Source organism: Pempheris klunzingeri, chromosome 1, assembly GCF_042242105.1.
Source record: "Pempheris klunzingeri isolate RE-2024b chromosome 1, fPemKlu1.hap1, whole genome shotgun sequence".
NCBI lineage: Eukaryota > Metazoa > Chordata > Actinopteri > Acropomatiformes > Pempheridae > Pempheris > Pempheris klunzingeri.
In genome coordinates, this window is record NC_092012.1 from 12,940,268 (window position 1) to 12,966,793 (window position 26,526).

Here is a 26,526-nt window from a genome sequence, read left to right on the forward strand (position 1 = left end):
CCCATGAACACTGTGAACTGCTCTCACTCAATGTGTGCGTTTAGACGCGGACCTTCTGCATGAGAAATTTATTAATCTCTAAAATGATATTTATTATTCAAATATGTATTTAATAGTCTAAATTGGCACCCATCTCATACCCATTAGGTTGATGGGCTCATGGTCATAAAACCCACAATAAAAGTCAACAGTAATATCAGAGCAGCCACTTTGTTTTGCTGCTCTGCAAGAACCCACATTTCCAGGCAGGGAAACAAATGATTATTGATTCAAAAGATTAACTGCCTATGATCAAATCAGCCCTCCATTGCACCTGCTTTTGACATGTTTACCAAAAACCAAAAGGTGACCACTGGAGCATCACAAATGACCACTCCCCCTCCCCTCTCCCCTCTCCTCCCCCCCCCCCCCACCCAACGACAGAGCAGCGCACTCCAGTCAACCTGGAGGAGAGAGCGCGCAACTACATCACTGCCCCTGCCTCCTCCTCACAGCGTTGGTCGCCATCCATCCCCTCTCCTCCTGTACCATAACAGATGGTGGGAACAACGTTGCATCCACCGGGTACCACAACAATAGACCGCAGCATCCAGTCCAGACGACGCTGGCCTTGCACCATCATGCTCCCAGTGCAGGACTGCGCGAGGCTCTGAGTGCCGTCGTGATTCATTTCACGCGGTACCAGCACCACCGCCACGGCCACGGAGGAACCTTCTTGCGACTGTTTGGGCTCTCCATCGAGCGGGGAAGATGGCCGCTATGAAAATATTAACAGGCACAGGGCTCTTCTTGGCGTTCTGTGCGCTGGGGCTGCTCGCCATGGCGATTTGCACCGATTATTGGTACGAGACCGACGCGCGGAGGCATCGAGAGAGGTGTAAAAACTATGCCAACAAGCGAAACGACCCGGGCTACATCTATATTTCAAACCACAACCTCCCCCTCCAGATGCCTCCAAAGAGCCTGGAGAGGAAAGGTAACGGCCCAGATGCTGATGCTCACATCAGGGTTAAGCGGCACTTCTTGGCCGCCGCGTCCGCCATGGAGTCTCATTGCAGTCGGCAGTTTAACTCCACCATCTCCGGGCTCTGGAGAAAGTGTCACCGGGAAGGCTTCGACCTGGAGACCGAGGACCTTATTTACAAAGGTAAACACGAGCAGTCTGGCTTTTGTGGCGAGCACCAGGCCGTGATGCTCAGCGATGAGCTCACACCTCGCCTGACACAAACACAGGACGGCACAGAGGCCTACACACTCTCCTCCCACATTAATGTGCGTCTGCGTTTTACATTTTCAGGTTAGAAAACCAAATATGTCCTTTTTTAGAGGCTCGTGTGGTTTTTCTGTGTTTTTTTTGTTGCGAATTTCGCTGTCCATGGTGCTGAGGGGAGCTCATCCTACCGAGTCCCCTCTCTGAGATAATGGCCGGTGTGAGCTGCTCCTCTATTCCCTGAACCCGTTTTGCATCTGCAGGAGACTAGATAACATATTGTAAAGGCTGATGTCGCAAAAACATGTCATAAATGAAGCTGGATCACTGATAAATTTGGTTTGACTCACAGGAGAGACAACACACCGTACGGCCCGTCTCACTGAACAACAATGAGAAGCCATATTTCAGGCCTTACACATCTATGCATCACAGTACCTGGTCCAGACCAAGGTCCTAAAACTGAGCAGATGCCCACAGAGGGGGGAACCACCCTGTGTGGAAAACATGGGTGTCACCAGCTGTTGTGAATACAGCTGTTAGAGCAGAAGTAGACTTTAAACATACCAGGATACCTTAAAACAGCCCAAATAGCACATTGTTGACAGTTTTTTCTTCCAAGCAGTGACTCTGAAAACTGTCAGCTTCACCATGTTGGCTCAAAATCCACCAGTGTCTGAGCCCGCAGCACTTTGTATTTTATAGAAATGATGAATTATGCCACTGTTTGTTCAGTTTAACCACTGAAATCTGCAAAATCTGCAAACTGCAGTGTAACACTTTCAGCTCTGCTTTTCAAAAATCCTCATACAGTGTCTACAATGGAGAGTTAATGTGTATAAAATCTATTTATATCCACACGTACAGTGCACACAGTGACAGCACAGTTACGCTTTTGTTTTGACTGAACCTCTTAGTCATGCGTTTTATGGCAAGAACAATTACCCCAATGCAATACCTCTGCAACACCTCTGTGCAGCTTGTTATCTTACTGTTTTTATTGACAGTTTCAGAAAGGCGTTAATTTAGTCGTAACTTAGAGGCTGTTCTTTGTACTGTTATTTAACAACACTGCATACCGTCTTAAAAAAAAATACATTTGACTGTTAGTATGTATGTATGTCTACACACAAGCAATTGTGGTCACATGACTGCAATGATTTTAACTGCTATAAAAAGTGCTTGCTGTTAGTAGTTCCTGCACCTCTACGTTATTTAATACAATGAGCCCCAATCAGCTGGAAAAGAGGTGCCAATTAGAGTATGGATCAAAATTATAATAGAATCTATTTAGTATTACTTTTAGTAGCCACAGAAGTAAATACAGTATGTAATCTACTTTACACACACGATATTAGCTGTGTCTCATTCTTACTCTCATACTTATTTCTTATTATGTTTAGGGCCAATATTGGCATTGGTATATTAGCAATTTGATTCCATATATTACTGCTGTTTTTATATTCATTTGCCACGTTAAACTTACACATTACATGAGCCGGCACACATGACAAAGTGATATGACATCTAAAACGCTCACACATAAACTGAACAACATAATAGTCCTGAAAACTCTCAAAATGATAATGATGCATGCACACTACTGGCTACTTAGGCAGCTTGATCGTGACCATGCTCATCAGTTTGAAAGCAGGGCGACCAAATTTTAACACACTGAGAGGTCAACAGCCAGGGAGATTTTCATTGGATTCCTCTCTTTACATCATATTACATCAGTGCACCTGCAGGCAGACAATCAACATACAGCATTTAAATGATGCAATTTAGGAAACTGTGCTGAGAGATTATTTTCTCTGAAATACAATTTATGAACTTTGACTTTGGGTATAAAGGTGTCTGATGTTTGTGCAGTCAGGATTACAGTCTTGATGATGACAACGTTTGACAGCTGTGATCACTGAGTGGTTGTTTAACACTATGGTTTGGGCTTTGGACTTTGGCAGCCATCACCTAAATGCCGTTCACACCTACATAGGTGTTTTCACTTATTTTGGCTGATTAGAACTCTGCTCAGATTAAAGATGAGTGGAGAAATGCAGGGGATTACATGAAGCCACCAGACTCGGTGTACCAATAAGAGTTATAAAGGTGTAATCTGTAGCTGCCCACACAGTCCTGGGAAGAGATATAATCAGGCAAAATAATTAAAATGACCTGTGTACATCTATCATAGGTGTTCAGGGCATTTATACTTTGGCATCTAGTCACCATTTTATCAGTGTCAGTCAAAACAGAATGTCTAATGAGTCCTATGTGAGGTTTTTGTTTTAAGCAGGTTGGTATGGGAAGCTGGAGTCCTAATAAAAGTACTGATGCTTTTTAGAAGTCATGTTAACATTAAAAGGTGTAATGCAAAGTTTCCATTGCACACATCAGTTTAATATGTGGTCCAAGCTTTAGATGTACAACAAAGAACCACATGTGCCTAAACCATGTAACAAGCTGCAATTTGGTATCACATGTTGGCTTTTCTATAAGTCAGACTGCCTGGAAAACATAATATTTTTGGACTAAAATGCCACGCTGATTTATAAACGTCTTTCTTCACTGTTAGCCATGGGCGCCCCAAGAAAGAACAGTTAGATCAAAGCCTTGAAGATCACAAACCCGACTCTCAGAAGATAAGAGTCTAAAAATCAGAGATTAACAAAGTTTGATGAAAGCTTTGACAAACATTATATTGTATTATCAAACCATTGAACTCCCACTACAAAAAGAAATATGTCAGCTTCGGTTTTGTTATTCTGTTGTTGTGACATCATGCAAAATACTGTAGAAATAACCATTCTTTGTCCTAAAATCTTGTGGGAAATTTAAATATAAAGCTGTTGTGTGTCTTTACATAGGGAGTAGGACCTGGACTACATGCTTGAATTTAAAGTCTGTAAATTCTGTGAATGCACTGACCATCAAGTCAATATGGAGAGATGCACTTTAAATGAGAACAATTAAGGTTGTTTATGTAGCCCATGGCTTGAATAATCCATATTCCATATTGTTTCTTAATCCCCCCTTAATAACAATGTTGGGGTGGTGGTGAACGCGAGGATAAGAAGCCCATGTCAGTAAATTAAAACTCAGTGAGGCTTTAAGATAAATATGAAGCTTTTCTACTGTGTGTGTATTATTTTATAATCCTACAAGTGGAGCAATGGTTTTTACTTAATTGTCCTTATTGTTAGTGCACCTTTCTCTACTTTTATTAAAGATGTATATGCTCCAGGTATAATGTCTCCATCATTTCTTTTTTGCCAGGAATAATTCAAAGATGTACCCCAGTCAAGTATCACTACTCTTCGTCCATCCTACCACGAAATTTACCCATCAACATGACAAAGACCATACGACAGGATGAGTGGCATGCACTCCGTAAGTCTGAAAGTGTTTGTCTGTCTTCAGGGAGTTGGTGGCACACTGATGAAACACTCTATTATATTTATCCACTTTTATTCTTATTATTTCATTCTTATTATTATGTCTTATTTCAGCATCTACTGCATTCAATTAACAGGCTGTTTGATCAATAGTAAAAAAAAATAATAGAAATGGTTGAGATGAGATGATCTACCATCTGATTATGGTTAGTGTTTAATTTGTTTAGTAACTACTGTAAAATTTTGACATCTAGACAATATATCTTTGCATTCAGGAGAGTAATACTCATTTTACTAAGTATATATGAAGTTTGGTGTGCCTCAAGGCACGATTTTGGGCCTTTATTTTCATTGTACATGTTTCTCCACAGGTCACATTACATGATAATTTAGCTTAGGCATTCTTGCCTGATAACACAGGCATTCTTGATATTTTTTACATTTTATGAAGAAATGTAAACAGTTGTTTTATATTGTTTTGACCATTTCAGAGTCATTTTTACAGCCAAACATGTGGAATGAGTCCAAACCATTATCTGCCTGTGCTGTGATTCCCTTCAATCCTCTGTCAGTCATTCTTTCATCTACAGTTGCAGCAGTCAGGTTATTAACTTAAACTAACACAAGAGTCCGTTTTACCATAATGCCAGTCTCTCTACACTGGTTACATGTTAATTTTTGACTAGTTGGGAAGATTATGCTTACCATTTTTCCCTCACTCCTTTATATATCACTGACCCTATAAGCCCCTCTCTCCCACATCCAGACTCATGGCTGGAGGTTATCAGGTCATCACTATTAAGGAGCCAGTGGCTTTAGACTGGCTTATCTGAGGACATTAGGTCGGTCAGATTAGTGTCTTCCTTACGATCTCCCCTTAAAACACTTTGATTGCCTTGTATTTCTTACTTGATACCCTTGTTCAAAGCAATGACTTGTTCAAAGCGATTGTATGACCTTGGATTGCATCAGTACTGATTTTCAGTTTTAAAGGCAGTGTTGTTGTGAATCTGCTATAATATTTTCTGTTTTGAACATGCTATACCAAAACATTACCTAATCTACAATTCTTATTTTTGCCATATATTATACATATAATATATCGTTTTATATCAATTTCAGTTATTCCTCTATTTTCTATTGTTGTGGTAAAGCCTTAATTGCAAGTTAATTTCTGAATAATTTTGGTTACTTGCATCGAACTACATAATTTGGTTCTAACTATAGAGACAGTGTTCAATTACTCTTCTGATTAATTTAGTTATTTGTTATCATAATCTAGACAGTCAGTCTTTGAATCTATAACCAGCTGAACTTACAGAAGTATGAAATGTATCTCCAGATAAGCATGCATTGAGAAAAAACAATGAATATTTACTTGTTTAAAGACATTTTCTAGAAAACTTCCAAGGAAAATGGAAATAGAGATGTACAGACCCATAAAATATAGTTAGTCTGACTGGTTAAAGTGATTGTGGCTTAAATCAGGTTATAGGTTGGCTTGTTGGATCATGATTTTCTTGGTTTTATTGACAATACAATACAAAAGTAATAATATAATCATTTTCAAATAATCTGCTTGGTGAAAAAAATCTCAGTGTAGTAATTCTGTTATATATTCACCGACAAGTAAAGAGACAAGATAATATTTTAATTTAGACCATTTAGACTTCCACAGTTGTCCAGTAAATTAAGCTTTCAGAGTAATTACAATTTTAAAAAACAATTGTCTTCAGATTGACTGTTCAGTACGTGTTTACTTGATAACGTTTTCACTTCTGCTTGTAGATCTAAGAAGAATGACGGCTGGCTTTGTGGGCATGGCCGTGTCCATCATTCTTTTTGGCTGGATCATTGGAGTGCTGGGATGCTGCCAGCAGCATGACCTCATGCAATATGTAGCTGGGCTACTCTTTCTCATGGGAGGTACTGTGACAGCACATATGCCCACATCCACACACAAACATGCAGACAAAATCAAATATTATTTAGTTTCTGTATTTGTTTGGTGACAGCTTAGAGCATCTTTAGGTTAACATGAGATCGTAGATCAATATCCTGCAGTAACATGATTCCTGTCCTGCAGCAAGATGTACAGTACATGTAGGAACTCCTTTCACTCCTTTCACTCCTTTCTCTTCTGCTCACACAGGAACATGCTGCATCATCTCCTTGTGCACATGTGTGGCAGGAATCAACTTTGAGTTATCCCGCTACCCGCGCTACATGTACGGCCTCCCTGAGGACATTAGCCATGGCTATGGCTGGTCCATGTTTTGTGCTTGGGGGGGCCTCGGTCTCACATTGCTGGCTGGCTTCCTCTGCACCTTGGCCCCCTCTCTGAGCACACCCGCTCGCACAACGACCCACAAGCCAAGGCAGGAGAATGGAACCGTGTGACAGAGGCGCCGTGAAGCGACTGACCCATCGAACGCACAAACCACACCCCTTCCAACCTTGATGTTTAACTCTGAAACAATTTTTGTCTGATCACCATCTCACATCACCCTCGACATCGCCATCCCCTGTCATTGTTCAGTGTGCCTGAAAAGGAGCAAAGTAACAACAAACTTCACACACCTAATCTCAAAAATCCCTGAGGGACCTCCAGGAACAAAAAGAGTAACACCTACAGTAATGTATGGCTGAGGCATAGCTCTCATAGCACAAATAAGACACTTTTTTTGGTTCTGATGTTTGACATGCTGACTTTATGGCGATCTAAAGGTGACTGTTTTCTCTGAGGAGAATTTGTCTTAAAATGGTGCTCTCTTAGACACATTAAGCCACATACACGCCTACACTCCTACACACACACACACACAAACACATGCTTTCCCACACGCTCAATTACTCCGGATGAGTCATAGGAGAAATCCTCCAAAAGGAACAAACACACAAACATCAGGCCAGAGCATCCTGTCAGCATTCCTCTTTCAGTCGAGTGATGTGTGCTGTGTTATTGTTCGTTATGAAAAAAAAAAAAAAATCTGGCGTTGACTGCCTATTGCTTATCTTTAGTGTAGCACACTAACTGATAATAAATATGAGCCCTGGGGGTTACGTCTGCAGCCTCTGCAGAGCACAAAATGCATCTAGCAGCGTGGTCATCACGATAAAATACAGAGAAGTAAATTTGCATCAACGAGCAAATAGTTTGATGCTTCTTTAAAGATTCTCTATGTACAAATGCATCTCAATGTAGATCCAGATCATCGTTTGTGTAATGTAGATTTTGAATAAGAGTGTTTGTTTTCTGTTTGTTTAGAGGTCTTGATGGCTGACAGTATGGAGAGGATGAATAGTTACAGGATAGTGCGAGGAGCATGAATCCATTCTTGGATTCAGGGAACGTAGAGGTATTTTGTGGTACCAAGACGGCAGACCCGAACTGGTTGCTTAGTCATAACCCTACAAGAGCAAAAACAAGAAACCAAACCGTGGAGGAGATATTTGATCGCTCCATTGGTAACCCTTAATATTGGTCAGCCTTTTTGTGTAATATTCAAGTTCAGCAACTTTAGAGGAAAAAAGTTCATTTTTAGTGATCTCACTAAAAGCACAAGCTGCATTCCAAATCCTCATCAAGTACAGTAACATAGTAACATCACACATTGGTAGAGGACCAAAGTGTCATTATGGCTCAAATCTGGCTCCGTAAACACTGAAACAATGAAACAAGCAGAATATGGAGGGTAATTTATGTGACGGACGTCATCGCCCCACAATGGAAATGGAGGAACTGTTCACTCTGATAATTATTTTCAAAAAGTAAAGACTTTGGTGCAGTGGCATCCTGGGAAACAAAACAAAACCAAAAAAGGTAAAAATTAAGTAATCCATGAACCACGTTTGTTTTTCCGGAGTTTAAGATCGATCATTCCAAATTCACATGAATTCATTCTCTTCTATCATTTCTATCTTTTCTGTATCAGTAAAATACACATTTGTTGTGTACTAAGTTTTAAAATGGTACACTGTATATTATGTGGTAGGTGGTAGGAACATGGGAATCATTTCATTTTTCTCTTACTTTTGTGATTCAATCGTTGGATTAAATATACCTCCAAATTTGATGTCGGAAAAAAAAAAAGCACAAATAGTAATTTAGAAAGGCTCTTGACTGCAGCGACCTGTGTTAAAAGCTGTATTCCAAATACACACTGCATACTCATTTTGTGTTTTAATTGTGGTGCATTCACACATGGAAAATGACAAAATGAAGTATCCTAAAAATCACAAGTATCCATACTGAAATGGCTTCATTTTTAAGTGTTATGTTAGTGGACACTATTGTCCAACAATTATAGAAGCTGATTTTTTTTTTTTCTTTATGTGGACATTATGCAAAAATAACAAAATAACAAGTAAAAATGTAGTATGGAATGGGGCCACCTGACAAGGTTTTTGAGTGTAGCAGGTAGGACTATGAAGTATGTTCAGTGGCAAAGGATAAATGCGTCTTCTGGTGACACTTGTGGGTGATGATAATACACAGCAGCCAGTTTTCTGTTAGGCGAATATGATTCTTTCGGCCAAGTCATTAGAGGCAATATTATTTTGAAATTTCAGCTCACTACAAGTTCATGATATGAGAATATTACAGCCATGTGTGATGAAGTTTTTATAAATGTTGATTGCTGGAGACGAGTCATGAGATATTCAGCTATGTCAAATAACTTTCTTAGAAAAAAAAAGGTGTTATAACGTGTATTGACAACACTGTGCGTGATGTTCAGTCCTTTCACCATCACCATTAACCTACTCATGAGGCTACCACTTTTCAGAAGTCGAGGAAATTAACTGAGGCATGATTGAAAACTGTATCTTCAGTGTCTTGTTGAATCTTTGCACTTTGCTGGGTCTCATAAAAGTCTGTGAACCTGAAGTTTGAGCAGGTGGAGTTATACATTATATGTTTGCAAAGCCACACTGGGAGCAAAAGATGATCAGAGCATGTAATACGCACCCTGTTACTCTTTTACAAAGAGTTTGGGTTTATACCATGTTGTGTGTTTAGGGTCAGTCGATCTAGGCTCTTATTGTGAAAATATCTATGCCAGAAACATGGTATTTCCACTGACAATTGTGTCAGTGTATTTTCTGACGTCCCGCGAGTCACAGAATGCAACGCTGTTTGGTGTTTTGGTTTTATAAAGTTTTGAGTTGACACCCAAACTGAAACGCAGTAATATGAGTATTACTGTAAACAGTAAACTGTAATGTATAAGTACATGGTGCAAGTATAATGTGTTAGCACAATTGCGCACAACTTACAGTTTTTTGTGTATTAAAAGTGGGAAAATCTGACTTTTTCAGTACTGATGTGCCACCACTGCACATGTGCAGGACTTAAAAGTATTACAAATAAAAATTCTAAAGCACATATTTATGCCCCCATATCTCAAATATTAAATTTTAACAACATAAACATGTAACAATGTCTGTAAATTAAACAAAGATTTTGTTATTGATTGGATTGAGTTTCAACAGAAGAATCAGTAGCACACAGTAGCAAAATTTACGAAACATTAAGAATAATGTACTTTAGAGAACGAATGAGGGCAACGCAGTGTGACATTGTATTTTAAATTGTTGTAAAATCCCTATAAAGTGGCAACTTCCTGTGTTTCATGAGGAACTTAGAAATGTACTCTGTGCAATGAGATGCCCTGTGAAAACGCCACCATTTAGAGTGGCACTTGTTTCAGTAGCACAACTATTATTTTCTACAAGTCATTTATACTGGTTCAATCCACTGCAGATGTTGTGTGGGGACTAAAAAGACATTACAGTCTTGCATGATCTCATTACAGTTAGTTTCTTTCAATATATGAAAACTTGTGTCCATTTTTAATTAATTTATTTTACTGAAATAAAATATGTACTTACTAACACGCTGTGACTTTCACTCCTTATGGTTGTGCCTGAATTCTGCAGTTATGCACACCAAAGACGCGCTCTTGTCTGTGACTCTTCCTTTAATTCCTAAAAATTAATAAGTGACTCTCCAGATCTTGCCAATGAAGCAGTGCTGGCAGTGTTGACAGCACCCTCCTCCAAAAAAGCACGGAGGCGAGGCCTTTTGTCACTTAGGACATGGTGCCATCTAGAGGGAGGACTGTATGCTTTGTGTCTTTACCTTTAGGTTAGGAAATTAGGATAAATACTATGAAAACAAAGTGCGATGATGTGTGATATAGGCTGTAATGTAGGCGATATCTTTGAATCACCACTCAAACATATTTTTTGAAAGTTTATTTTATTCATAAAAATACAGAAAGATAATCCCATACATTCCACACACTTGTATGATGTATGTATGTTAAAGACTACCACTGAAACTGTTGCTGGAGTTTCCAAATACAAAATACAAAAATTCAAAGACACAAATTCAAACTACAGTACCACGATACATAAACACATAGCTGTATGTTTACTGACTACAACTTAACTCCAATCACATTGCTGTGTAAAGTACAACACAGAACCTTCCCTGAAAGATGATGGATGATGAACATAAGCAAGTTATGATAAACATAGTATATATCGACTAGTTCTTCATCTAACAACTATTTTCACTATAGATTAATCACGCTTATTACTTTCTCGATTACAGCAATTCATCATTTAGTCTATAAAGTATCATAAAATTGTGATAAAAATCCTGTTGTTATTTCTCAAAGCACAGGCTGATCAATCCAGATCGCTTCAACAGTCCACAAGACAAAGATATTCAGTGTAATATCTTATATAGCAAAGTAAAGCTCTTGAAGAATGATGATTGATTTATTATTAAAACTGTTCAATTAAAATGATTGTTATAGTATGTTGGATAATTCATACCAATGATAATCAGATAAGAACCAGTCATACTGTGTGAACAACTTTTAAGAAAAATTTGATTTCCTGTTAAGCTTGAGGTAAAAGGGATTGGAACAATATGTTAAATCATTGACCATGCACAGTCCGTTCTGATTAAGTGAAATATTCACTGTTGCTGCAGTTTGAAAGTCTACTTCTTGCCACGATAATGGGCACCGACCACCATGTAGCTGTCAGACGAGATGTTCAAAGCGGGTGGCTTCGCTTTGTCCCTACAGCCCCTGACCTCAGGTCTGCCGGCCGGCCCCCCTCTGCAGGGATCATGTTTCTGCAGGTAACTTATAAAGGTCTCCCAGCCTCCGCCTACACGTACCATCACATGACGCTCATTCAGCATCTGCATAGGCGACACAAGACAGCACAGGCAAGGATGAAATGCTGGGAAATAGAGTGTGCATATATTTTCTGGCTGATATATTGCGAGAATGTTTATGAATTCTCAATTAGAAGAACCCCCCCTCCCCTCCTACACACACACACACACACACACACACACCAATCTAATATTTACAGGCTTGTGTAGCTCAGGCTATGAAAGGCAAATGATCTCTCGGGTAGCTTTGTCAAAATCTCATTAAACCAAATGAAACAACACCTCGTGGCACCAGCTGAGCACACACGCAGGACTAATCCACATATGAACATGCATGCACACACTTTCAGTGACGCACAAAGGAACAACCACACAGACGTGCAACACAAACCCACTAATCAACAGTATTTTAAATAAAATGAACACTGTATATCCAGTCGGTTAACAGTAGTTGCTGTGAGGTCAGCAGTATGTGAATCAACACATCCTTCACAGACAGCCGCTCTTACAGCTGAAAACCAACCGCTGCCATGGCAACTACAGCCACAATATAAAGCCTGGCAAAGAAAATGAAAGGAGAAATTGAGATGAGTTCAGCGCAGACCCTCAACTCCCAGTGGACATTAACATTCCCAGGAGGCCTTGCAAAGCCATCCGTTGTCCTGTCAGCACCGGCCCACCCCCTCTTGCCTTATCGCCAATAAACCCTTCATTATGGAGCCATTAAGAATGTGATAATACAAGCAGATCTACTCTTCTTATGTGGGGGTGGGGTCGCCACGTGTATGGGATGAAAAATCAATGGTACAAGCATGGACACACGAGCAGAGGCAGGCGACACAGGCGGAAGAAATAGCAGAAAGCCTAGACGTGGTCCATCTCAGCTGTCATCCTGCAGATTAAAATGTTGAGGTTGACAGGGGTCAAGTCTGACATCCTGAATAAACCACTTGCCTGTCAGACGTAGGGGGAATGTAATCCTGACTGGTCTTCATTCTCAAAAATTCAGTCATCATCCAAAGTTGCCAGAATTTACTCTCTTTTTTTTTTTTGTTATATTTTTCATATAAGCAAGTACTACCCATTGTTGTTGTATCTGTAATGTTTAAATTAAGCGATTAGAGATGTAATAAGAGATAAGAGATTTTAAATAAGAGATTTTAAAGCTTTTATCTGTTTTTATCAGTCATATAATTGATAATAATTCATTCTATGTGACTTGATTGTTGTCTATCTGGCTTTATATGTGTTTTTTTCTAGTATGCTGGTTGTGTTGGTTTCTTGTTCTCAGGTTTCTGATACCTGATCAAATACAGTTAAACATTAACTGACATATGTCTTTTCATATATGATTTTTATATTTTGCCAACCAATATGCCAAACTGATCGCTTCATAAAAAAACAGAGTCAGCATCTTTCTGTTCTGTAATATTCAACACAAGCCCTCTTTGTCAGCCAGACTCCTTTATTTCTGTCTCCACCACTACCCCTTCCCCCCCTTCAGACCTCCGTACAAACTGCGCTACGTCTGCAGCCCATAAACTACCGTCTGGATTCCCCTGCGTCCTTCCTGGCAGCTCCATTGATTCCCTCTCTCCTTCCCTGATGAAAGATGCATGAGTGCGAGGAGTCATTAAAACACCTGCCAGTAGGAGGCAGGCTTTAGCCACATCGGCTGCTTTTGATGCTGTTCCTGAGTACAGTCAGTGCTTGTAATATTTACAGTAAAGAGGCAAACTAAGCAGCATTACAGTATATGAGCCAATACAGGCATATGTGTGTCTTGTCTTTGTACTATTTCTACTTATATACAGTATACTGATTGTGTGAGCTACTGTATGTTTCTATGTTTTAAGTTGCTGTGATACATTTTCTAGGTTTTTTGTTTGTTGGTTGTTTTTTTGCTTTTGATTGTGAGCAACAAATAAAATTAACTTGATGTCTTTGAAAGGTTGAGACGAAAGACTTTAGCCCTGCTAGCTGCATGGTCCTATGGATGGCGTTGTTGGTCGGTCGGTCCACCACTGGTCTAGACTGAAATATTTCAGCAAATGTTGGAATTATTGCCAAGATATTTTGTAAAAAAAAAAAAGAGATTAAAGCCAAACGTCACTCCTGACTTCACATGTGGTGTCACCATGAGGGTGATATTTTGTTTTTGTGCGACAGTTCTCAACAACTATTGGCTAGATTGGCAAAACATTTGGTGCACTCATTCATCGGGATACATTTCAGATGATGTATCCTGATGAATTTGTGGATCCCCCGATGTTTCCTTTAGCGCCACGATGAGGTGCACATTTGCGGTTTTGAAATGTCATGTGGTTTTACTCATGACACTGATGTTCCCCTCGGCATGAGTTGTAATAACTTAGCTAAACGTTTTAGTTTGAGTTAGCTATCCTTTGGGAATTTAGTGCTAATTAGCATAAAATGCTTACACTTCACAAAGATGGTGACTATGATAAACCTTATACCAACTTTGCATCAACATGCTAGCATTATCACTGTGGCCACGTTTGCATGCTGGCAAAGCCTGTGCCTGAGCACAGACTCACAGAGCTGCAAGCATGACTGTCAGACTCTTAGTTTTGCTTATTCGCATCACATGCAGTGTTTCAGTCTGATGGCAGAAATAGGATCGGCTTTCTCTATGATCAGCTTGCATATAAACTAATTACACTCAGGAATGGTAAAGGAAAGGTCAAAGGTCAAGGTCATCTCCAAACAAAGACCGTGGAGCTTCTATGGAGTCAATATCTTGCTCAAGAACACTTGACAAAGGAGGATGAAGGGATTGTGTTCCAAAAGGCTAAACTGAAGGCAAGAAAAACAACATCATAATCTATTTTGGTCCAGATTTTTGCTCAGCTGTCTCAAAACATCTTATGCTTATCTTAACATAAAACCTTTTTATATTTACTTTTTAGGTTCACCTCATATGCAGATAGCGCCATAAACAAAGAATTGATGTGGCATGATATTGTGAGATGCTTGAATGTCTCTTTCTTCCACTGTGACACAGTCAGACGGTGTCCCTGCTAAAAAGCTGAAGGAGAGCCTAATTGGGTGCGGAGAAGAAAGAAAAGCCTTCCTCTTTTTTAACACCAAAGAATGGCGGAGCACTCCAGGGCCAGCGTGATTGAATAGGCTCCAGTGGGAATAGAGAGAGGTGGGGTGGGGGGACAAGGGGGGGAAGGGGGGGGGGGGGGGGGGGGGGGTTTACATGTGAGGAGGGGGGCGGTCATGCTCAATCGCTCATTAACAAGCTGTCTGATTAAACCCCCTCACTAATGACTTTGTCTCGGAAATCAATAGTATCTGCTCTTTAAAAAGGTCTGTACACACTGAATGGCACGCTCTCCTAGGAGCTGCACAGGGGTTATCATGGTATATGGTAATTGAGGATTACGGTGCGTCTCCCTGCACACGTGTTGGCAGCTGTGGGCTTCAAGGTAATGGATGGAGTCAGGGTCGATGGGCTGCAGCGCTCTATTCACGCAGCTGAGGTGTGTTTGCTTGTCAGTGGTGAGGAGAAAAGGGAAGGGAACAGTGCAAGTAGTATCTACAAACTAGTAATTATAGCTCGAAACTGACAGATGGACTCTGAGTTATGGTGAAACGCTGTACCTGCAAGGCTGCGTAGAGAAGGTGAGCACAAAAGGTCAACAGTTGAGTTAGTGGAGAAAAACAAATCCTTGAAGTATTGAAATGTAAGATAAATAAAAGGTGATTTTTTTCCCATCTATATATTTCATTTTCTCAGCATAAATGCATTCTGCTGATCCTGACTATAGACTAATGGTATGCTTCAGCTATCACATTTTTTTCACCGTTCTTTGATGTGGTGTTCAAACACGTGCCCCCGTGTTATTGACAGGTCTGCTGTGGAGAAACAGGTGTTCTGTGACTTGAAAAGGGGGCATTATTTTCTAAACGGGCAGGTAAAAATATGTTGTCTGTCAGCCAAAATGTAGCTGTAACGCTGGTGTAAGCAAAGTGATGCTGACAGTATTGATTACCAGTTTAGAGAGTGTTGGGTCAATACAATTAACAGAGCACTAAATGGGTTTCAACTGGTGACCAATTAACCACAAAGGTGTGAACCAACACTGTGTGACTGATTAATGTGGTAGATTTACATTGTGAGATCATATATCGCCAATCTGTTTCGAGAGGGATTTCACCATGTCAGCTCTAATTGTTGTGCTGTTTTCAATTATGTGCTGTTGAAAATGTTGTGGTGGATGTATGGATAATGTAAAACTTAGATAATGTACTGTATTCAGTATGCACTAAACATACCCTGAACCTGTTATATTTCTACTGTGTGGATGCTTGTATACAGACAGTGAGGTAAAAACTGTCTTGTCCCCACATAGGGGAACCATTTGAACCACTCACCACAGTCATATCTGTGCGAAACCATCCTGAAAGTGACGTGTTTCATGTTCCTTCAGGTTTGAACTCTTTGCCGAAGGTCTATGTGCTGAATAAAATCATTGTCAGCCTAGTCTTATCCTGACCATTGGTTGCCAAGCAACCCTGCCTCCCAGAAGGCCATTCCTCAAGCCTTTGTGCAGACGCACACGGGTGCTGCACGACTGCGGGAGGCTGAAAGGCACCTACATCTCCATCCCAAATGATTGCAAATCAGTCGCTCTGACACACTGCACCTGTTGCTGACTCAGCTGTTGATTAATAACCTGAAGGCCTTCGCACCTCACATCTTATTATGTGGTGTAGCATCTATGACACATTCATTTTTAATGAGTGAGCCATTAGATTTCATATAGATTTTAGATTTTAAAATCTAAAGTGATTATATGATTCCACAGATTGGAGTTCACATCAATGTATCTAATTGTACATAACTAGCTTTAATTTATTTATTTTACTACATTTATACTGTATAAAACAAAATATCAACAGTATAATCATCAAGCTAGTGGAGGACGTGGGCATGAACCAACCCTGTCTTCTAGAATATGCATTCACCTACCACTGCTGCCGCCTGGATTAGGTTCAGTGGTAATGTTTTCTCAAGTGTAGGAAGTGCTACATTTATCATTTACATATATTTACATACATTTTTACATATATTTTTGTACTGCATATAAGGAGGAGGTCATGGTGAATGGTGGACACACAAAGTGCAGGAATTTGGCAAAGGAGAACGTGGCTTAGGGAAGAATTGTGGTTTCAGGTAAATGATAATAAAGTGAACTAGTACTTCAAGTCTAGACTTTTTAACTATTCAACCAAGACCACACTATTTTCCAATTTTTAAAAAAGTGCTGCAAGTGCTTAAACATAACCATAAGAAAGTTTCCATGAGTGAAACAAACAAATGAAATATCTTGTTAGTTAACATTGCACAGATGCATGATGCTGCAAATTTGTACTATATAAACATAACTTCTAGGAGACAGGGTTTGCATGAATACACTTACCCGTATATATAGAACTTTATCCCCAACACGGTAGCCTTTAGGTTGCTTCTCAACAATGAACCTGGCAGGACAGTTGCAGGGAGGATTTTCTATAATGTTTCTCACCTGGAGGACGTTAGACAGAGAGAGGGCAAAACAAGAACACTGAGTATACACCCTTAACATCTCCAAGGTAAGATTAGATATCGTTTATTGATCCCTCAGTGGGGAAAGTTTGCTGTAAAATAAGATTAATTTCACTGGAAGTAAAATACGTACAATATCATCCAAAATGTTGCGGGTGCCTGTGCTCCTCCGGTTTGTGGATTTGCGAGGAGTCAGGGCTGCAGGTGGGGGGGTGAAGGGAGGTGTAGCTGTGGGAGCGTGGTTGTTTATTGTGGGTGAGAAGACTTTGGCAGCAGACACCGGGGTTTGGCCCGGTGAGGGTGCTGCCAGTGGAGTTGAGGCAGATGTGTTAGCGGCGCGGGGCGAGGAGAACAAAGGTGTTTGTGTTGAGGCTGTGGTTGTACAAGGGTTAGAGGCCGAGAGGGATGACTGAGGAGGGGATAAACATGTAGGTAGCGGGTTTGTTGTGGCTGATGGAAGATCAGAGGAGACGGAGGCAGCGAGGGCTTCAGACGCACAGGTTGTGCTTGGAGTGAGGGGCGCAGGTGGAGGAGGAGGAGGAGGAGGAGGAGAGGGGGGTGAGAGCAGGGATGGCTGTGATGGTGAATACAATGATGTAGGAGGGAAAAAGGAGAGGGGCAGATGGAATGATGGAGATAAGCACCCTGCCTCCTCCCTCTCTATCTCTCGCTCCAACTTTACCAGCCCCGGGGGCTCCACTCCATACCTGAAAGAAAGGTTTAACAAAAATGTGTCAACAATCATGAGGATAAATCAACACTAAATCACACAATAGAGAACCAGGGGGTATTTGAACTCTCTGGGATATATCTGTAGTCACCAGGGTGCACGCAGACTAATTTCAAAAGCAGAAATTATTATTTGATTAAAGAATACACACATGTGATGGAACACCACATACTATGATTTAGAGTGAGTGAAAATGTAGCAAGTGAGCAGAGAAGTTGATATAGCGGGGCAAAAATATGAACAAATAGCTAAAATAGTTAATTAATATTAACGGATACGTGGTTAAAACAGTTTTGCTTAAAGTAAATGGTTGTTTAAGCATGTCCCATTTCTAGGAATTTAAAAAACAAAAAGGTATATATTTTTAATCATTTAAATTTAAATTTAAATCCACAGAAAATAGCACAACTTTTTTTTTTAGTTACCTGGCTGCAATCCGCCCCAGCTCCATCAGGCACAGGCACACCTCCCGAGGTTGCTTATGGAGGACTTTGTACATGAATAAAGTACAGACAAAGAGGGTGGAGGGGTGGAAATAATGAAAAAAAAAAAAAAAAGAAAAGAAAAGTCACTTGTCTGAAAGGAAAGATGTTACGGAGATAAACTTCTGTCTGTGCCAAAAGATAACCGGAACTGCAGTCTGAACAGAGAGGGCACATTTCTGTCTCTATTGTGCATTTCTATCTTTGAAGCTGAGCAGGAATTCCTGTGGGCAGCTCGGGGCATGAGGGCACGAACACTTCATCAACAAATCAGCCTCCAGTCCACGATCTTTATAAAATACATAGAAAAACTCCTCACTCAGTTTGGAATAGAAAAAGTCTTAGTAGGTAACTGTGTTGAGATGACAATTGGTTGAATTGCATAAAAGTATGTCTAGCAGCTATAAAACAAAGTAAAAATGTAATGAGTAAAGAGTATGTCACCAATAACAATATTTTCCTTTCATTCACCTGTATTCGAGATCCGCCATTATATCATGGCTGCAGCATGAAAAGGAGACAGACAAGAAGAGAATAATCACCTGTGCTGTCACGTCACTGAGGCAGTAAACTGAAGCCCGTCAAAGTACAGTGAGTTTAGTCTCCCCGTCATTCAATTAGTCAAGTGAAGTAGGTTAGTCTGCCTGCAGGGGGGACGTATTGTTGGGGGGGATTAACCTGCACATTATCATTCTCACGCATCTGCTGCTTTGCTTAGACATGCCCAGGTAAAGACATACATAGAGAAGAGTAATGATACAGACCCACGTTAGCATGTTTACTGCCAGTTTCCTCAGGCACAGAGAACATCATACATGCAGAAGGTGTAAGTGAAACGTATAATCATCACGCTGATTCATTCACATTCCCAGTGATTGTTGTGACTTAATTTCCCATATTACTGTTTGCTTGCTGGCTGGAGTTTGCGAACAATGTTTCGACTTTTCAGTGTGGCAAAAATTATATAATTTAAAAATTATTGCTGATTCAGGCAAATAAAAATACACTTTTTTTTCATCAAGTAACAAATGAGGCATGATGGAAATGTAAATCTTTTGACATGCAGGACACATTATGATGAGTCTATCATGTTTATTTAGAAATACCCAGAGGGTCGGGGGTGAAACAAAGAGAAGACAGTGACAAGATTCATCGCTAAACACAACAGTACAGTAAAGATAGTTTAGAGAAGAAAAATAAGAGACATGGGGTTCTTACGAAGCAAACAGTCTAACAGCAGATAGACACAAATATATAAATGTCTTGAAAAAGAAGTTCTTGTGATTTGTTTTATTATTTCTATGTCATTCTATTAAGTGAAGTTTGAGCGCATGGTGTGATTCACAGTAAAAGAAAATATCACCTCAACTCGATAATGTCAGAAACAGTCTCCAGTCATAACTCACCCAAATCCTCGGACTCGAAAAGGTAAGCCTCATCAACGCCAATCTTTCGACACCAGTAGAGGAAGTTGGCAGTATTGTCTCTGGCGAAGAATGATCCAGAAGTTGCATCAGCTCGCCAGTGGATCACTCTTCTTACGAAGGGCTGTGATAGTTTTCACACACACACACACACATATAAATATATATGTGCACAGATACACATACACACAGAATTAGAAAGTTTACAGCGTGTTTGTCTGCAGTATCACAAAAATGGGTTAATATTGGGGCATGTATTGGTCAGTATTTCAGGGTATTGTAATGATGACATGCCATATTTCATATTGCATCGTGTTGAAATGTGAATATAGTAGTAGTATAGTAATAGCTACAGGTGGGGACACAGGAGCATTCCTCTTGCTTGTCCCTTGTACCACATGTTTTGTGTATACGGAGGACAAATCAGGAAGATGATCTTCTCTTTTTTTGGTAGAATAAAATACGTGCATGGTGTGGTTTTGCGTTTGCACGCTGTTCTGTGCATACAGAGGTTTGTGTGTGTGAACGTTTGCACGGCTTAGTGTTGTTGCAGCACCTTGCCATTGTTGATGTGCATCATCTTATCCTGGAGCAGCTGTGCCAGCTGACAGAGGAGAACGCCGTTATCTAACCTCTCCATCAGACTGTCTGCTGTGAGGTCGACGCCTGAGGATACACACAAACACAGAATTGCATACAGTAATTCATAGCCACTAGTCAAAGCTCATCGTTTTGCTTTTTCACGGAAAAATAACTTTCTTTCCAAAGGTGTATATTCAGTTGTTATCTATATGGTACCTTTAATACACAAAATGCAATGAAAGTGTTTTTCACAAAAAATAAAAGAACAGACAATTTAAATAAACACTTCAAATATAACCCTGTTGAAAAGCAACCTTTAATGAGAAGAGGACAGCATTCTTTACTGTTCAAGTCTCTTTCTGGTTTTAAGGGATATCAAATGTAGCCACAAGAATGCTTTGCCTGTTTTTTTTTTTTCTTTTTTTGTGGTAACATCAGTCAGAAAGTCATTGGAGTCGTTGGAGTCTTGTCACTTTCCAGACACCCTCCAACAGGTTACAGCATGTGCAGACGCTTCATGTTTTCCCTCGTAACACATTAAAGTGGGAAGAGACATCCCTTTCCTTGGAGTCCCGGCCCCAGTTCCCCTCATGGAGAGGTATTTCAAGGATTTGGGATAATAAGTAGGTCAATGTGCCTCTGTGTTTAACGTGATCTCTCATCTATTCTTCAAAATAAAAGCCCTAGTTCCAAACTGAACCTCATCTGTAGAGGATCACTGTCTCACCCAGGAGGGTGTTGAGCCAGAAGGACAGGTCCTCTTTCATGGGCAGCAGGGTGGCGTCGTGGCGGTAAGGCAGCCACTGGTTGTACTCCTGAGGACTGGTGAGGCCAGGCCCAGAGTGCCTGTACTTTTGGCCAAGAAGGCAATTCATTCCCAGCCCAGTCAGGTGCCTCGGACTCAGCGGACTGTCAAGGCTGGTGCTCATCTCTCTCACGTCACTGTCCATCCTTCAGCTCCAGTCTGCCTTTTACGGACCCTGGTGGACCAAATAACATGTTTTTATGCTCTTGTTAGGTTTTGACATTTTACGTTAGTCTTCTGCCTCGTTTGGGATTGTCTCATCCGCTGCGAAGGGGACAGTCCTGCATGGCTCCATGGAACCAGCTGTGCACTACCAGATTTGCCAAACCAACTAGTTAGGATTCATCCTTGAAGTCTTCTCGCTGTTACATATTAAATAGATATAAATAGTGTTTGAAAACACTTCCGATAAAGTGTTAATTTATCCTTTGTGTCACTTACTTAAGTTTGTTTTTTGAGTGTGGAATTGGCTCATTGTTGTCACTTGTGGTCATTGGGGGACAAAAAACACCCACTATGACTGCTTTTCACACCAACCCTCAAGCACAAGTGGGTGTTTTCTGCCCTGCAGCCTCAGGGGACAGTAAGCAGCCCATTATGATTTGGTGCACCACAGTGAGGCAGCGCACAAGAAAAGTTACTTAGACAAGCAACATGCAGGTGAGATTTATTCTTTATGAGAGGTCTTTTCCAGCAATATTTCTCACTTTTTCAAGAGAAACAAATGAATCATGAAGACTAACTGGTCGCCTTTGCAGATGTTAATCTGGTCAGCTGCTCGACCTCAGTTAAGGTGCACAACTTCACAAAACACAACATTAAAACACATAACTTTAAAAATAACAAATCATACAACAAAACCACAGTGTGCTCTCTACTAAGAAAGTTGATTAAAAAAATGTAATGTAAAAAGAACAACAATAAAAGTAAAGTTTCATGTTTAAAGACCTAATTGCAGTGCAGTGAAAGTTGAAAGTTTTATAGATATCCTCGTTCTATAAACATGTAATGACCTCAGATTAAAGGACAGACACATCGTTTCAAGTCTGTCTCAAAAGATGAACCACATGAAAAAGTTATTAACTGCTGTGGTAATTTCTCCTGTTCATACTGACTGTAAAGATATTTCCTCTTCCAATGTTAGAGATGTGAAACAAAATGTAACAGCAGTATGAATTGGTGTTTTCAAGTGGGTGTCTTCAAAAGTCACAAAATTCCCTCTAACGTTTCATTGCCAAGCTGTGATGGATGATAATCAAACAAAAGGGGATTTTTTTTTTCTTCGTTGTCTGACTGGGGATGCTTCATATTATTTAGCGAAAGGTTTGGGCTTGTGAGTATTATTATAAGACTTGATAAAATGTGAGGCTATCCTTTAGGAGAGAGCTTAATGGTTTTTGAGATTTATGATGGCGGATTCTGCAAACACAATGCTGTCTTGCACATGCACAAAAGCAACAATGCATGTTGAAACCAATTTGATACACTGGCTGCCACACATATGGCTTAAGCTCCAACCAAACAATACACACAATCATTAATCAAAGGGATTAAAGTGACTGACTGCAGGTTTAATAAGATGTACAGCTACAGCCCTGAGCCAGTCTCCTGGTGCCGCTACATGGCTCATTTGTGCTGTTCCCAGAGCAGCCTCCATCATAAAGCTCAGCCCCATGCAGAGACATGCTCTGACTGCCAGTAATACTCGCTGCTAATCAGCTGGAATTAAGACAACAACACATGCAGTGGGTCACTGGGTCTGCTGGGTAAAGCACGCTAGAGACAGACACTCGGTTTGTGCAGGATGACTGACTTAAAGTTTAATTGTAAAGTAACAAGACTTAGTGGGCATTGAGACTGAAAACAGGCCCCTGTTAAAACAATGGAGCAGTGGGCCTGTTGTTTAAGGTGAGACAAGAAATACAATCTGGGAAAGCTTGTCTGAGCAACATATCCACGAATTTGAAGGCTTCTCTGATGCCAAAACACTGCATGGAGGTTTATAATGCTATGAGACTGGAATTTACAATTCTGGGAAGTTATAAATGTTGGCAACTAGAGTTAAAAGTTACAAATCCACCAGCAATGTGTCTGTATGTAAGCCCCCGTGTTGCTACTTCTGTTGCCAGACTATCTTCATTCAAATGAATCAAGGTGCTGCATTTTCTAATGCAAAGCTACTGTCGCTCTGAACGCAGCCAGACTCTCCAGCTACTGTATGTTGCTGAGATTTTTCAGACTGGACCACAGTGGTGGGCTGACTGAGCCGTGCTGCTACCTAATATTAATCTAATCTCCAACAAAGACTTCATCTTTAGTAGAACAGTCAAGTAAAAGCACCTGGAGGGCAGATGTTCGGGACACAGACAGGCAGCATCACAACTGACTTTTGTTTTTTAGCTCATTTATAGTTGTATACCACCTGTGTCTCTGCACTTAAGTACCTGTAGCTCAGTTATGAAGACCGTCTTTACAAGTTCAAGTGTCGCCTGTTGTTAAGTTGTCTTACATCAGCAAAAAGTTGATGACAAAGCCCTCGCACATGATTACAGAGGAAGTAGGGCAAAGATGAACATACGGTATGTATGTCAGTGAATTCTAGGCTCAGGTTTTGTGGGATAAATGCCAGGATGTTGTAGACACATGATCCTGACTCGACGTGGTGAAAAAGGGTCTTTTGTAAACACAGAGACATGGTATATGCGGAAAGGGGGCTGCCTGCCAAGTTTTGAGGCTGGTTTACAGGTTGACCATCAGGGCATGAGAGCCTCTGTCTCCAACAAAACATCCAGGTGCAATATTCACACCTCTGCTACAGGATGGCTCTGCTGGGAAGGGAAGGCAAAGGTCATGTACTAGCCCAGCTCTCAGACACTAGCAGCCTTTATACTCCTGTAGAGCTGAAGGTCCATGTCTGCACACACACACACACACACACACACACACACACACACACAGGTCCATGCATGTATCAGTGTTTCTATTCTATCTCATTTACTTTGAGCAACCTTTAATGCTCCCAAAGTGAGATTTGCTTCAGTGGTATGTCAGACTAATCGGCTGTTAGGGGGGAAACAGCTAAAATTACAAACCAGCCTCCCTGAAAAATGCGCGCAACCTGACGGATCTGGGAGAAGCATTGTCTTAAAAATACCTGAACATGAACTGTACGTATGTAAGATGACAGCGTGATTGATGATTTTGGCTGCATGTGGCCCTCAGCTCAGCCCTAACACTGCTGTGTCCAGAGGATGAAGCCAAAGCCTGTGTTTGGTAAACAACTAACTTCACAACTAGTTAACAAAATCCAGTTTCCTTACATGACAGGCTCAGCTGTCGTGTTTACTTTTTGGGGGGGTAGCAAATCTGTCACTGAAAGAATCATCTCTTCAGTCAGGAAGGTGAAACACGTGTCAGTAAACAGTGAGTGCGCTATTCCTCTATTACCTGCAGGTTTGTGCTCTCTGCTTTTGTCTGTTTCAGCTTCCACTGTATCAGCTGTTTGAAAAAAGAAACATTCATTAAATATCATGATGAATAACTTCAAATGGATGTCCAACAGCACTGCTGGAAGCAGCAGCTTTGAGACAATGATCTGCCATCTCAGGTGTCAGTTGTAGGATTGTTACAGCTTAAAAGTGGAAATGTAAAACTAGAGGATGAGTAACAGGTACTGAATGGATACAACAGTATAGCTGAGGTATAGGTTTCAGCTATAGGAGCGCTCGCACCCCATGGCTTTCCCTCAGCTGCTTCTAGACTAAATAAACCTAATTTCAACACAGGATGGAAAGGTCTGACGCCCACTGCTGTTTACGCACCCTGACCAGTGGAGGCTGACTGCACTCCAGCTCCACTGAAACACAATAAACTGTGATTTTGGTACAGAGATAAAAAAAAAAAATCTTCCATTGATTGTTTTAGTTTGCATTTAATCAAACACACAATGATCACCTCAGAACAGTCTGTTCAGTGAATGAGTTCTGACTCAAACTTTGGCCGCTGAGGCCATGATTGGTCAGACGCCGCAGGCTATGATGGTGAATTCATTTCAGCATTGATAGCACTTATATGTTCTGCTTATGTTTCAAAACACATATTAAAACTCATATTTTCTTACGACTACATGGCAAAATGACTTTGAGTTTTGTTCATTCTGAAAAATATTCAGTGTACAAATAAAAAGAAAGAAAGAAAGAAGAACATCTGGAATGCTGTAAATTAAATGGATGTGATGCTAAATGATGGAAAAACACCAGCTGATGAATGCTCAATCCCAAATGTAAATGCAAACTAAAACTTTTAGACTAATTATTTCAAATTCTGAAAATGCTGTGCCATCCCTGTCATAAACCAAAAGGATGATAACATTTAAGATTATAAGGAAAGCGTTAAGTTGTTGTTACTGACCCATTTTGAAACGCTACCAACATAACGACAAGAAACAGTGAAATAATGAATATTAACGAGGAAGATGCATTTTCCTACTTTACTAGAAAATGTAGCTTAATGGTGCGAAATCTACTTACAAAACGCCAAAAGTAACAGCAGAATTCTTCAAATGAGTTTCTTTTTCATTGAGAAAAAAAAAAAAAAACTTTCCTCGCAGTATCTTTTTCTCGCCCGTATTTTTCCTCTCACACCAGCGCACACATCACTTCCAGCCAGATGTTGGTCGCCCTCAGGTTCTCCACATGCAGCTCCGCAGCGCTGTGCGTCACCTCTTAAAACAAACTCCTGTGCACGCCTGCAAGTTTGTGGTGTCAACTTACAAGGTAGGCTCCGAAGACAAGCATGGGAAGATGCAATCACAGAGGTTTATTCGCATTTTTTACTTTATCAGACATATTATAAGCACACTTTAAGATACGGTACACAAAGTTGTGGTAGTTATAAAAGAACAAGCGAGGGACGGATCATTAACTCTAGTAGGACTAGTAGGGAAAACAAAGATGGGCTACTAGAGAACAGACTTGGAGACACTGTATTGACGCGCCATTAGGTGATGATTAGTTCATAAATATGTGTGAACAGACATTAGTAGTGGTCAGTAACCATGAATTAGTCACTGAGCTGCAAAAAACTACCAACCACTCATAAAATACTCATTAGTTGTTCACTG

At 40.5% G+C, this 26,526-nt stretch overlaps 2 protein-coding genes across 2 annotated transcripts; one reads left to right on the forward strand and one right to left on the reverse strand.

Moving 5' to 3' along the window:
* Positions 1-750: 750 nt before the first annotated feature.
* tmem276b (transmembrane protein 276b) lies at positions 751-7,005 on the forward strand. The gene is made up of 4 exons (XM_070834545.1): positions 751-1,147; positions 4,487-4,600; positions 6,394-6,531; positions 6,758-7,005. Exons 1-4 carry the CDS (start codon positions 751-753, stop codon positions 7,003-7,005), a joined length of 897 nt encoding a protein of 298 aa, XP_070690646.1.
* A 4,615-nt stretch (positions 7,006-11,620) lies between these two features.
* Positions 11,621-25,950, reverse strand: gas2b (growth arrest-specific 2b). Its single transcript, XM_070834606.1, has 9 exons — positions 25,934-25,950; positions 24,852-24,902; positions 21,327-21,579; positions 20,574-20,683; positions 20,000-20,141; positions 18,537-18,600; positions 17,515-18,088; positions 17,257-17,361; positions 11,621-11,827 (listed from the first exon to the last, which is right to left on the reverse strand). The coding sequence occupies exons 3-9, from the start codon at positions 21,547-21,549 to the stop codon at positions 11,621-11,623; spliced, it is 1,425 nt and encodes a 474-aa protein (XP_070690707.1). The 5' UTR covers positions 21,550-21,579; positions 24,852-24,902; positions 25,934-25,950.
* Positions 25,951-26,526: the final 576 nt, after the last annotated feature.

Coding starts and splice junctions, on each gene's coding strand:
- tmem276b (XM_070834545.1), top strand. CDS start 751: ATGGCCGCTATGAAAATATTAACAGGCACAGGGCTCTTCTTGGCGTTC. Junction 1,148..4,486: donor CGAGGACCTTATTTACAAAG/GTAAACACGAGC, acceptor CTTTTTTGCCAG/GAATAATTCAAAGATGTACC. Junction 6,532..6,757: donor GCTACTCTTTCTCATGGGAG/GTACTGTGACAG, acceptor CTGCTCACACAG/GAACATGCTGCATCATCTCC.
- gas2b (XM_070834606.1), bottom strand. CDS start 21,549: ATGGACAGTGACGTGAGAGAGATGAGCACCAGCCTTGACAGTCCGCTG. Junction 18,601..19,999: donor TTTCGAGTCCGAGGATTTGG/GTGAGTTATGAC, acceptor TCATGTACAAAG/TCCTCCATAAGCAACCTCGG. Junction 11,828..17,256: donor ATAAAGTTCTATATATACGG/GTAAGTGTATTC, acceptor TCGCCTATGCAG/ATGCTGAATGAGCGTCATGT.